A 14,634-nucleotide genomic window follows, 5' to 3' on the forward strand; every position below is an offset into this window, starting at 1 on the left:
TTGTGAAGAGCCCTTGGAGTTGACACTGCTGTGTCACAGGATTCACAGTGCTTGCCTTTTGAACTACAGTACATAGGTACTGGGATGAGGAGTTTCATGAAGTCAGTACAGGAATCACTGCTTGCAGACAGAAAGGTACCATGGAATATGTAGTCCTTAGAAATGGAAAGTAAACCAAAAAAATGAGAACAGGAGAAGCTGTAAAGCATGCAGGTAATCCTGGAAGTTGTGGAAAGAGATGACCAACAGACAAGCAACACTCATAATGTGAAAGTATATTTCTCTTTCGTTCATTGACGGACACAGTGCTCCATAAATCATAACTACTGGGTTATATTGCCTCCTCCAGGAGTTGGACTAGGCAGAACAAAAAAACACCTGGCTACGCCCACGGGCCGTCCTCAGCTTGGTATATAACCCCCCTCTATGCTCTAGGAAATTCATTTTAATCTGTCTAGTCAGGAGTAAGGACCTAGGCTCCCGGCTGGGATCTCTTGTCCTAGCAATTTTTTCTCCTTCCTTACATCTTTTTTGATTTTTCTCTCGGGAGATCTACAATCAACTTCCAGGTTAGGCGACGGGCTGGATAATCTAGGTCCAGTGGTCCCCCCAACCCAGCCAGCAAACGCATGTAAACCTCAGCTACGCGCTAGGTCGGCCGCAACATTACAGCCTTACGGACAGAGGCTGGCCCGCGAGTTAAACATCTCGCAGGGTCCTATACAATCGGGCTTGGGTCTGAGTCAAAGCAGTCCCTTGGCTGTCAGCTACCCTACTTCGGTGGCGAGGATTCTGTCTGGAGCATTACCCGCAGCATGGAAGGGTAAGTGTAGTCCCCCCTCTCCCCTTTTGGCTTTTTCTTTGGGGTGGATGCGGGTAACTTCCAGGGACAGTTGGACCTGTCTGCAGGTTCCCTCCTCTCATCCCTAAATCCCACAGTGAGCTGGGCTTCCCCCACTCCCTTTCGCCCCTGCCTGGACATGGAGTCTGGTGGAGGTCCCAGGGCAGACAATGCAGCGGAAACCCCTGGGGTCTACCCCGCTATCCCCACTCTGTAAAGGTCCAGGGATAGTCTGTGTCCTGCCCTGATTGTCTGGAGGGGTTCCAGTGTAGGAGACCCCTAGGTGCATGCCCTACTGTTTTCAGTGTGGGTATAGTGCATAGACCGGTGTAGAGTGCGCAGTGGACTCTTTCCTTAACGTGTGTCCTATATTTGGGGGGGTCCCTTTGCAGAGGGTGCAGCATTGCAGAGGGAACAGGGAAAATCCTGGCAGCATGCTTCAGCGTTTGTAGCTGATGGTGGCAATTTCCCTTAGTCTGGCTGGTCTCCGGTTGGCGGCCATGTTTGTGTAGCCCGATGATGTCACGGGGGCCATTTTCCCTTAGTCTGGGAGATGCTGGAGACGACTGAACCCTTGTGAAGATGCAGAAGCTCCTCCTCTTTCTCTTCCTCTTCCTCCTCAGTTTCCTCTTCCTGTGCCCGGGATATTTAAACAGGGATGGCATCCATGAAGATGCTGGGTTTGAATTCTCTGCGCTCCTTCAATTGGTAGGGTGAGTCCTTGGAGGTCCCTCTTATCTCTCTTTCTGCTGATAGGTACCCTGAGCCTTGGGGGGGATCTTTTAGTGGTGCCAAAAGATTGTTTTCTACTGCAAGTTATTCCTTTCCTTATGGAGCCTCAGGGTCACATCTCCCCCACTGACTCATGGAGGTGGCAGGTCCCTCAGAACCCCAGCTTCCCATGATTGCACTGATGGTGGTCCTGCAGTCCTTAGTGTCCCAAGTGGAAGTGGTGTGTGGGCAAAGGCCCAGGAGGAAGCGTCCCCGCCTTTGCCTGCTCAATCTGTCTTATCTGATTCTGAGCCTGATGCCGCAGTGGACGTCCAGGGGGGGCTTTATATCACACCCCCAGATTCATCCGATCGTGAGGATGATTCCTCCATGGTCACAACAGAGAATTAAAAAGCGCCATTAGACGCACTTATCACTGCGGTGCGTGAGACTTTAAAAATGGAGGATGTGGCTGATGTAGCTGTGATGTGGCTGTGTCGTTTGGTACACATAAGTCACCTCGCACTCCAAAGGAGTTTCCTTATGTGCCCTATTTTGACAGGTTTTCCTGTAAGGAATGGGAACAACCAAAAATTACCCTTTGTGGTTCCCAAACGTTTTGCTGTACGTTACGCTTTTGAGGAGTCACTTTTAAAAAGGTGGACCCTCTTGTTTCCAGGTTGAACAAAGCTACCATGATCCCAGTAGAGGAATTCCCCTCCTTTAAGGACCTGGATGACATGAAAGTGGAGGCTATGGCACGCAGCATGTTTACTATGGCTGGTTCGACATTGCAGACAGTCTTTGCCTCAGCCCTGGTGTCTCAGACCCTAACTAAATGGGCCAAGCTTTTGCGACAGGGCCTGGGGGGTGAGCAGGTCCCGGCTGCTTATGTTGATTTAGCGGACCAGTTGGTCCATGGGCTGCAGTTTATTTGTGATGCAGCTTTGGATACAGCTCCTGTGCTGTTCAAACTTTCTGTTTTAGCGGTGGTGATTAGTCGCCTGTTGTGGCTTAAAAAATTGGTCCTGCAGGCCAATCCTCTAACAAAGCTCTCAAGTACCTCCCTGCCACAGTCTAGGAAAGGGAATGAGCCTCATTGCAGACAGGGGCCCTCTTTCTCAGCACATAGAAATTATTTCGTGCTTCTGGGATGGAGAATAAGGGAAATAGATCTTTCAAATCTTCTTCGGGAGGTTTCAAGCATTCTTGGTCTGGTAAGTCTAAACCTAGCTTCTCCGGACCCACAGACAAGACCCCTTCAGCGTGAAGGTCTGCCCTCACCCATTATTGGGATGGGGGAACATCTTTGCTGGTTTCTGGCCTCGTGGATATCCTTCATGAGCGTCAAGGTGATCCACGAAATGATTCTTTTGGGGGTACCCAGAAAGGGGGACAAAGCTTGTCCTTTTCAGGTATTTTAGGCCCTGAGTCTCCTTGTGTGGATTTAATTTCTGCAAAGGTTCAGGTGATGTCTAAACTTCCTAAGGTCCCCCCTATCCCTGTACAGGTTCTAAGTCTGGGGGTATCCACCTTCAAGACAGTTCTGTTTGCACAGTCCTACATACAGCTCCTTTAGCAGGTTCGGCTCCACAGGAGGATACCGAAGTTCGTGACGAGATCACGGGTTCCTCTGGCAGACACCGCAGGCACCCAAGGGCCACAGTAAGGCCAGTATCATCCTCGGCTCATGCTTCTGCAATTCCTATGAGGAATCAAGGGCGAGGATCTTCCAATCAGTTTGATGGCCATAAACATCTCTTGGGGGCTTCCTCTTGGGAAGACCAGTTGTCCCAAGGACTGATCTAACATCCTGCTTTACAGTCGCTGGTTTTAATGGCTTAGCTATTGAAAGCCAGGTACTGAGGGATAGAGGTCTGCCTGGATCAGTGATCCCTACTATGGTGAAGGGGAGGAAGTAGTCTTCAAGCAGATACACCATCGTACTTGGAAAGCGTACATTTCTGGGTGTGGGTCGATTGGCGCTGATCCTTGATCCTTTTCTGTGGCTCGGATCTTAACCTTTCTTCAACAGGGCATTGATCAGAAGTTGGCCTTGTTTACCATCAAGGGCCAGGTGTCTGCCTTGGCAATCTTCTTTCAGTGACCCCTAGCCATGCACTCTTTAGTTCGTATTCTAATTCAGGGGGTTGGACAGGTGACTCCATCTGTACGGTCTCTTTTGCCGCCATGGGATTTTACTTTCGTGCTTTTCGGTTGTCCAGAAATCTCTATTTTAGAATATTCGGGAGATTCCCTTGTCTACGTTATCCCCAGAAGGTGACATTCTTGGTGGCTATTACCTCGGGCCGCAGGGTATCGGAATTGGCAGCATTTTCCTGTCGCAGTCCCTATTTGGTGGTCCAAAGGGATAAAGTGGTTCTTCGTCCCTGTCTATCATTCCTGCCCAAAGTTGTCTCTGACTTCCATTTGAATGAGGACATTGTGTTGCCTTCACGGGTCCAAAGACGGCTCATCCCAAGGAATTTGTTTTGCATACCTTGGATGTGGTTTGTGCGATTCAGGTGTATCTGGCAGCTACTGAGTCCTTACGGAGGTTAGACTTGCTTTTTGTGGTTACGGACGGACCAAGAAAAGGGTTGACCGCTTCTTCGAGTACCATCTCTAGATGGATCAGACAGACAGTGGCTCAGGCCTATTCCATTAAAGGTCAGGTTCCACCCTTCCCTGTCACGGCGCATACTACTTGGGCCCTGAGACCTTCTTGGGCCTTCCGTCATCAGGCATAAATATCGCAAGTTTGCAAGGCGGCCACTTGGTCGTCAGTGCATACCTTCACATAATTCTATAAGGTAAATAATTTGGCATCTGCAGGTGCTTCTTTTGGCCGCAAAGTTTTGCAGGCTGCTGTTTGGGAGGGCCTGTTCCCTCTTGATGAGTGTTTTTCTTTAAATTTTTATTTTTTCAGATGGGGCTCCTGTGACCCGGTTAAGGCTCCTGTGTCCTAGTTAAGGGCACTAATGTTTAGCCTTGGGTTATTTTCCCCGCCCCTCATTTTCCTTTTGGCACAGCTTTTGGACATCCCAGTAGTTATGATAAATGGAGAGCTTTGGCCGTCAATGAACGAAAGAGAAAATGGGATTTTTGTTCTTACCGTGAAATCCATTTCTCTGAGTTCATTGACAGACACAGCACCCACCCCTCTATGGAGTTCTGATACTTCTAATACTGCTTGCTCTTTAACTGATTACCTAGAGCAGAGAGGGGGGTTATATACCAAGCTGAGGACGGCCCATGGGCCTAGCCAGGTGTTTTTTGGTCTGCCTAGTCCTACTCCTGGAGAAGGCAATATAACCCAGTAGTTATGATTTATGGAGCACTGTGTCAATCGATGAACTCAGAGAAATTGATTTTACAGTAAGTACAAAAATTCTATTTTTTCAAGTAAGCTTATATCGTATTGTCCATAATTACTCTTTTTTGTACTGCTTTTATAGTGCTGATGTTATGAGATGAAAGTGTATGCTGAGACCATGGCACTTCTTTAACCTACCAATGCAATTTTATTCTATATCCTTTCAGGTGCCTATAATGTGTCACTGGTCTTGTTCAACATGCATGAAAATATGTCAAAACTGATCTCTCTGCAAGTTCAGAGCATCCTGACTAACTTAACTATTGAAACTGATGTTGAGGTATTGGTCAGTGGCAGAATGGTCAGTTTTCAAGCAACAGCTGCACCCTCTTCATTTGGCGTCATCTACTCCTGGAACCTAGGTGATGGTACTTACTACGACAACAGCAGCAAGCCAGTTGTGAATCATATGTACAATAACACAGGATCCTTCAATGTCAGTATCTGGGCAATGAATGATGTCAGTGAAATAAGGGTTGTGAAGACTTTTTATGTCTATGAAGAAATTACTGGTTTAGTTGCAACATCAGATGAGCCTACTGAAAGAGGTTTGCAGACGTTCATTAATGCCTCAGTGGAAAGCGGAGATTCTATTACGTGGCGATTTTATATGGGAGATGGTTCTATCCTTGAGGGTAATGAGCCTATGGTAAACTATACATACTCTAAAGATGGTAACTATACTGTTAATGTCACTGCACAGAATCCAGTGAACTCCATATCTGACATCCTCCAAGTGCGGGTATATGTCTTACAAATTCTTAAGATAGAGCCTTCTACTTGCATTTTGGAAAATTCAAATGTCACTCTGACTGCACATGTTACAGGAGACTACCAGACTTACACCTTTAACTGGACATTTGATAATGGTTCATCAAGCATCACTGTATATGGATTCCCATCTGTGGAGTATGACTTTTCAAACAGCGGAATTTTTCCTCTTTCCCTAATTCTCTCAAGCCAGGTCAACAAGGCTTACTACTATACCAACATCTGTATAGAACCCGAGATTGTCAATGTTACAATACTGCCTGCTCTACAGAATGTAAGTTTAGGTAATGAGAGTTTGTTTGAAGTGATTGTCTTCCCTCTCTACCAGTACAGGTACAGTTGGAACTTTGGGACCAATGGATCAAAGTATAATGGTGGAACAGAAATTCGTTTTGTGTATAAAGTCCCTGGAGTATATCAGGTTACAGTGTCTGTGTTCAACAACGTATCTTTTTACAATGGAACGGCAATTGTAGATGTCCAAGAACCGATCGGAGCACTAGATATCAAGCACAATGGAAGTGAGGTTTTGGCACTAGATCAGGTGTACTTATTTGAAGCCTTGGGTGGTGGGACAAAAGTTGAACATCACTGGGATTTTGGAGATGGCTTTACAGACAAAAGACAATCCGTAGCACATGCTTATAATCGAACTGGCACCTTTACTATAAATCTATCTGGCTATAATAGTGTAAGTTTTAACCGAACCCACTTGAATGTCACAGTTAAGACAAGGATTCAAGGGCTGTCTATGAATGCCACCAGGACAATAGTGCCTTTAAATGGCTCTGTGACCTTCTCAGCCTTCCTTCGGGCAGGGGATAATGTTCGATACTCATGGATATTATGTGATCGATGCTCGCCTATATTTTGCAATTCCACAATTTCCTACACTTTTCGATCTATTGGGACGTTTAATGTAATTGTGACAGCTGAAAATGAACTGGGCTCCTTGCAAGATAGTATCATCATCTACGTCTTAGAAATTATCGAAGGACTGCAAATCATTACAGGGGACTTGGTCAATGATTGCTGTTTCCCAACCAACAAAAGTCTGCCTCTCCAGGCCACAGTGAAGGATGGGACAAATATCTCATACAGCTGGTCTATTTTGAAAAATGACAGTGTGGTTCAGACTGGTGCTGGGAAGACCTATCAGTTCACAAGTCTACAGTCAGAATCCTACACTATTGTCTTAAAAGCTGTAAACATGTTGGGAAATGCAAGTGTCTGCATGAGTGTAACATTTGTGGAAAGCCTTGGTCAAGTTCAGCTCCATGCTCATCCTAATCCAGTTGCAATCAATACCACAGTCAACATTAGCATGAGTCTTAGTAGTGGTTCAGGGGTGATGTACACTTGGTATCTAGAAGAAAGTGTGGTGTGGTTCACATATGAATCTTTTGTTCTTTACAATTTCCTACGTCCTAATCCAAAAGAAGTGTTTGCCGTTGCGAACAACACTTTAGGTTTTGTCAACTCAACCATCACCATCTTTGTTCAAGAGCCAGTTGAAGGTTTAAGCATTACAAGCCTGGAACATAAAAATGATTATGTACCAACTGGAACTCTTGTGTACCTTATTGGCAATGTGCAACGTGGTACCAATGTGTCGTGGATTTGGAGTATTGAAGATGAGCACAAGGAAGAAAGGTCAGCTACTGTGCACTTTAAAAGACCTGGATTCTATACTGTCAGCCTGAATGCATCCAATGATGTGAGCTGGGAAATTGCCTATAAAAATTTTACTGTCCAAGACAGAATAAGTTGTTTGAAGCTGCTGGTGAGTAAAATGGTGGTGGAACCTGGTGAAAGAGTCACATTTAACGTCATTGTGTCAGCCGGTACTGATGTATCCTATAAATTGACTATTAATGGGGATTTCTCCATTTTACTTAATGGCACTAGTTACACCCATGAATTCACGAAAATCGGAGGCTATCCTGTGACTGTGGTTGCCCACAACCAAGTGAGTGAAGAACGGGTCACTGTCATGATTTCTGTGCTTGAAGCAATAGAGAATCTGAAAATTGTAAATTGCTGTGAGGTGGCGTTACCAGCCCGAATTGAGAAGAGCTTCAGAGCGGAGGTCAGTAATGGCTCTCTGGTTGCTTACACCTGGCAGTTTGACTTACAGGGTCATCCGCCAACCAGCTTAGCAGGCAGAAATGTAACCTACATGCCAATGACTGCTGGGGTCCTTACAATCCACTTGAGTGCATCTAATGCTTTAGGAAGTCAGAACATCTCCAAAGTAATCAAAATTCAAGAACTGATTGTCAGTGTCACATTGGTGCCTATCAAAACTTTTGTCAACCGAAGTGCCACTTTTAGTGCTGTTGTGGTTCCAAGCCCTTTAGATGTTCATTTTGAGTGGACATTTGGGGATGATGCCTTTGCTTTGGTGACCTACGCTGCCACTGCAAAACATACCTACCTAACCCCAGGAGACTTTGTAGTAAAGGTCAATGCCTCCAACCTGATCAGCTTTTTAATTGCTGAAATGACAGTCACCACCCGGATTTTAGAATGTGAAGAGCCAGAAGTTCAGCTGGAGCTACCAACTCAAGTGATCATGAGGAGGTCACAAAGAAATTATATTGAGGCAGAGTTTAATTTGCGGGGTTGCATCAGCTATCAAACAGAACACCTCTGGGAGATTTATAAAGCTTCTAGCTGCCTAAGCTATCATAAATCAGACAAAGTCAACCTAATAAACGTGGATATGAGCAGACCTCAGCTTGTGGTGCCTAAACTAGCCCTTGATATAGGAAACTACTGCTTTGTCTTCTCTGTGTCTTTTGGAGACACACCCCTCTCTAGAAGCAGCTTTGCCAATGTGACTATGATGCCTAGCAAATTGGTGCCCATCATTGATGGTGGATCTTATCGTGTTTGGTCAAGTAGTCGGGATTTAATTTTGGATGGAAAAAAGTCTTATGACCCAAACTTAGAAGAAGATGAGCAAACTCCACTGACTTATAAATGGTCTTGTACAACCTTAACAAAGGTAAGATATGTGTTCTTTATTTACCTCTCTGTGCTGTCCCTTTTGTTTACTTTGTTTTTGGACCCAAATTATGTTAGCATAGTTGATATAGCAACAGGAAATTAAACTATATGTAAAATTAGTTTTTTAAATTATATCTAAAGCTTCAATTTTCATTTTTCAGTTTTTGATAGATTGTGTAAGGAAATTTTCAGTGTCTTGGCAATTTCTCGCATGGAATAGCCTTCTTTTCTCAGAACAAGAATAGACTGTCGAGTTTCAGAAGAAAGTTCTCTTTTTCTGGCCATTTTGAGAATATAATCAAACCCACAAATGCAGATACTCAACTTGCTCAAAGGAAGGCCAGTTTTTTAGCTTCTCTAATCAGCACAGTTTTCAGCTGTGCTAACATAATTGCACAAGGGTTTTGTAATCATCAAATAGCCTTTTAAATGCATACTAGCCCATTATGATTTAAACTGCCTGGGGCCCAATTTAATTTTTTTTTTTTAATGCGGTTTACTACCGCTTTACCCACTTAAGCTCCAGAAGGTTTTATAATAAGGTTTTCATAATCCCAATAAGTGTATATTAATCGGTTTGCGTGAAAGTTACACTAACTACTATGGTATATATACTGGAGTTTTTATTTATTTATTCATTTATGTTCTAGTAATGGCGATGAGCAGCGACTTATAGTGGGACTGTGCGGCAGACAATCTGACACTAACTGACACTTTATGGGAATTGGCCAACTGATACTGACATCATTAGTGTATCACTAATACAGAGATCAGTGCTAATAATATACACTGTCATTGTACTAATTACACTGGCTGGGAAGGGGTTAACATCTAGAGGCCGTCAAAGGGTTAACTATGTACCTATCAATGTGTAAAGTGTGCTGCTTTTACTAAGCAATGTGACTGTTTCTACTCCCTTCTTTGCAGAAAGAGTAAAAGAAACCGCTACACTTTACCAACGCAGGGCTCTTTTTATGGCATTCGCTTGGCCAATCAGCGGGTCCCGGCCATAAATCATTTGCTGGGAACCCCTGATTGGCTTGTCTGGTTGCAAATGACCGCACTCTGGGGGGCAGCGGGCCAGCGTGCGCGCTCTCCCCCTGCCTGGAAATGTACGTGATTTGGCGCAGAAGAGCCACTAGCCCGCAGTAGATCTGCCTGGGTCGGTCAGCAAATGGTTAATGAAATCATTCACAATCAGATTTGTAAGACCTTGGAAAAATGCACTATATGGCCAGAAGTTTGTGGACACCTGATTATCACACCAATATGAGCTTGTTCTAGATCCTATTCTAAGTGCCGGTTCACACTCTTGCGATTGCGGCGATCGCATGTAATATTGGAGCGCACTGCTCCTTCATTACATGCGATCGGCTGTGCGGTGCGAATTCAGCCATACACTTTGTATGGCTGAATTCGCACTGCACCCGCACAAAAGTCGCACAGGACCCTTTTTTTCAGCCGCATCAGGATCGGATCGCACAGTGGTTCACACTTGTGCGATCCGATCCTGTGCGAACTGTAAAGATCGCACTGCGATATGCGATCAAACTGGGGGTGTCATTAACATTTCATTGACACCCCCAGCGTATCGCATATGGAAGTGTGAACTGCCAAGGGTGCGTTTGCGATGCGGGAACAGGCTGCGAATTCGCAGCCTTCCCGCATCGCATAAGTGTGACCCGGCACTAAAGGCATATGCATTAATATGGAGTTGGCACTACATGAGATTTTGGATTGTGTCTGTGGAAATGTGTGCCCCCTCAGCCAAAAGATCATTTGTTTAGATCAGAAACTAATGTTGAATGTCTTAATAAAACAAACTTATGCGCTAAAACAAAGTAAACGACACCCTAAATCACAAAGAAATTCAATATTTGAAGACAATCGTGGAACACCACAGAGAAAGCAGCTGATTTGGTAGTGTCACCACATATCCCAGTATTATTGAAAAGCAAAAAATCAGCGCTCCACTCTTAAGATGAACCACTCTAGCTGTTTCAATGCCAGAAATAAAACTCGAAGATTCTAAAAAAATGCAGATGCATAAAACAGTGGGTGAATCTAAAATCACTATTCCTTAAAGATCAACTCACAATAGGAGATAGTGTAGATCAAAAAACATTCCAATCACAATAATGAAAATCTCCCAAAAAAATTAAAAAGCACAGAGGTGTTGCAAATCTATTTGAAATCGATGTAAAAAATTGTGAGTGAAAATAAAATGCATAAATGTCGAATTCAGAAATTGTGCATACAAGTGCTGTGATGATATTCAGTGATCAGCCATCAATAAATAAATGAAATAATCAGTGTCAGTGTGAGACATAAATTAATATAAAAATCTAAAGACAATATTCAGTGATAAACCCACAACAATGGATGTTCAAATAAATCGTGGAAGCAATAAATAATAATGATGTTGATCAGTGTAACTTAGAAAATAAATACGTAAATGGATCAAATACAAAGTGCAGTGGTGCTAGATAAAGTGCATAATGTCCATAATTCCTTCAGAAAAAAATCTTTTTTAAGGTGATTAAGGTGCAGGGTGCTCAGGAAATTCAAAAAAGAAGAAATCCGGGTGAGTAAACAGGGTGCACTCAGACTTCCAATTACAGCCAGGCAAATGTGCGCAGGTGAGCACGCAATCCAACACCGAATGCAATGGCCGCTCACCTCCACAACACTCAGAACGAGCGTTTATATGATGTGTTTATTCACTCCTCTCCAGCCTCTAGGCTGTTGTAGCGCAACGCGTCAGGGACTAGCCGTGTTGACGTCACTTCCTGCCTTCGGCCGAGACCGGAAGCATCGGAACTCGCCGCATCGGCGGCTGTCTTTTGTCTTTTGCTGACATATCACCACCGTCTAATGCACGGAGAGAGATTGGTATACATTTGAGCCGGGATTACTTGATTTCCTTTTACAATATCGAGTTTAAACATTGGAGATAGATCGAATTTACTTCTGAAGATTGAGAGGCTGGAGAGGAGTGAATAAACACATCATATGATATGATATATGATATCATATGATATGATAGAAACTTTTAAATACATAAAGGGAATCAACTCGGTAAAGGAGGAGAGCATATTTAAAAGAAGAAAAACTACCACAAGAGGACACAGTTTTAAATTAGAGGGGCAAAGGTTTAAAAGTAATATGAGGAAGTATTACTTTACTGAGAGAGTAGTGGATGCATGGAATAACCTTCCTGCAAAAGTGGTAGCTGCAAATACAGTGAAGGAGTTTAAGCATGCATGGGATATGCATAAGGCTATCCTTCATATAAGATAGGGCCAGGGACTATTCATAGGATTCAGATATATTGGGCAGACTAGATGGGCCAAATGGTTCTTATCTGCCGACACATTCTATGTTTCTATCATATAAACGCTCATTCTGAGTGTTGTGGAGGTGAGCGGCCACTGCATTCGGTGTTGGATTGCGTGCTCACCTGCGCACATTTGCCTGGCTGTAATTGGAAGTCTGAGTGCACCCTGTTTACTCACCCGGATTTCTTCTTTTTTGAATTTCCTGAGCACCCTGCACCTTAATCACCTTAAAAAATATTTTTTTCTGAAGGAATTATGGACATTATGCACTTTATGTAGCACCACTGCACTTTGTATTTTATCCATTTACTTATTTATTTTCTAAGTTACACTGATCAACATCATTATTATTTATTGCTTCCACGATTTATTTGAACATCCATTGTTGTGGGTTTATCACTGAATATTGTCTTTAGATTTTTATATTAATTTATGTCTCACACTGACACTGATTATTTCATTTATTTATTGATGGCTGATCACTGAATATCATCACAGCACTTGTATGCACAATTTCTGAATTCGACATTTATGCATTTTATTTTCACTCACAATTTTTTACATCGATTTCAAATAGATTTGCAACACCTCTGTGCTTTTTAATTTTTTTGGGAGATTTTCATTATTGTGATTGGAATGTTTTTGGATCTACACTATCTCCTATTGTGAGTTGACCTTTAAGGAATAGTGATTTTAGATTCACCCACTGTTTTATGCATCTACATTTTTTTTAGAATCTTCGAGTTTTATTTCTGGCATTCAAACAGCTAGAGTGGATCATCTTAAGAGTGGAGCGCTGGTTTTTTGTTTTTCAATAATGTTGAATGTGCTGTATCCCCTCTTTCTCACACGCTAGTGGTTTGTCATATCGCCAGAAGTTTGCGGACTCCTGATCATCACGCCTATATGAGCTTGTTGTTCATCCCATTCCAAAAATATTACTATGGAGTTATCCTTCCTTTGCAACCATAACAGCACCCTCCCTTCTGAAAAGGCTTTCCACCACAAGATTTACAAGTGTACCTGTGGGAATTTGTGCCCATTCAGCCAAGCTGTCATTTGTAAGGTCAGGTGCTGATGTTGGGTTGGTTTGCGGTCAGAATCCCAACTGTTCTGTAGGGTTGAGGTTAGGGCTCTGAGCAGGATGCTCCACATTAAACCATGTCATAATGGACCTGGCTATGCACCTGTGCTCAATACATCAATCTGGAGGGATGGTCTAATGCCCTTGACCATATAGTTTACTTATTGCCTTAGAAAATGAAATTATTTATTATGGAGGCTTTACTAGAACCTGAGCAATGCCCATTATAACTGCCTTGTTAGTTAGAATATACTGTCCTTTCTCCTCATCTATCTCTAAAAGGGTAATATAGTATAGGCAGCAGGGATGGGCTCAGGCGTATTCGGATCGTAGTTCCAACCCACCTGAGCAATCATACCAGGAAGCTGTCACTGCACACCGCCAATCATAGGCAGCATGTGTATGTGCAGCTGCAGGCTGGGAAATGCCTTACTGCCTATGATTGGCGGTGAGCAGTGATGGCTTCCTGGCAGGATTGCTTAGATGGGTTGGGACTACGAACCGAACACGCCTGAGCCCATCCCTAATAGGCAGTAGTTGCAGGTCTGAAGCAGTAGACAGTGTTCGCCTCTGCCATGCTTTTTACCTCTTTAAAGGTTCATTAAAACTGCCTGTTGAAGTGCATTTTACTAAATTTCTTTGTAATTTGTTTTCTGTTGTAATTTCAGAATTTGCAGAATACTGTTTGCAGTTCAGACATCATGTCTGAGCTTGGTGAAGTGTCTATCCATAAGTCAAGGCTTCATCCAGATGTGGAGTACACGTTTTTTCTGACTGTTAGCAAGCCTGGAAGACATGCTGAGTCCATCAATCAAACGGTGTGTAAATGTAGAGATGATACATTATCTAACTTTCTGCCAACCCTGGATCCACTGCAGTGATTGTGTGTCCTGCAACATATAGCAGCCAAGCGGAGATCCTCTGTTAACTTTGGTGGGGCTAACAGGCACCTTATTAAACTTTGTTAAAACTTTTAAAAGTTCTAAAGACAACACAAAATGCCTAATAGTAATTTTTTAGCGCTTCTGTTTTTTGATTTAGTTTAACTTTGTTACTGTGACCTGATTTCATGGCTGAGCTCCACCAAGTACGAGCCTCCTGTTCAAGGAGAGTGGCCTAAATGGCTTTCCAGGCAGTCTTATTTGTCCATGAAATGGCAATTGTTAGGGCATAGCTATCAATTCAGGAGACCCCAGTAAAAAAAATAAAATAAAATTTGCACAGTGGATAAAGACACGGTCCAATGGCTTCCTAGCTCCTGGAATCAATGTGGTCAAATGTAATCTGATTGGCTGCCATTTGTTACTGCTGTTTTGTACATGACCGCTCTTTGCTCTGCTGTGTTGGAAGGACCCCACTAGCATTGTCACAGCCCCTTAGGTTTTGTACACTTACCTCTTAGGTTTTGTACACTTACCTCTACTCTGAATTGTAAGTGCTCTAAATTTGTCTGTCATCTGTGTATCTCTTGTTTGTAAAACTTATGGACCTATTTATAATG

The 14,634-nt window shown here is 43.3% G+C and overlaps 1 protein-coding gene across 2 annotated transcripts in view; it reads left to right on the plus strand.

Moving 5' to 3' along the window:
* PKD1 (polycystin 1, transient receptor potential channel interacting) overlaps nt 1-14,634 on the plus strand; it is a 280,745-nt gene that overhangs the window by 177,600 nt on the left and 88,511 nt on the right. For both annotated transcript variants that reach the window (XM_082261257.1, XM_082261258.1), the window contains exons 14-15: nt 5,096-8,709; nt 13,802-13,951. In XM_082261257.1, the coding sequence (XP_082117383.1) occupies nt 5,096-8,709; nt 13,802-13,951 (3,764 nt within the window). The remainder of the gene's footprint in view (nt 1-5,095; nt 8,710-13,801; nt 13,952-14,634) is intronic.

Source organism: Pelophylax lessonae, assembly GCF_965119305.1.
Source record: "Pelophylax lessonae genome assembly, chromosome: 6".
NCBI classification, from domain to species: domain Eukaryota; kingdom Metazoa; phylum Chordata; class Amphibia; order Anura; family Ranidae; genus Pelophylax; species Pelophylax lessonae.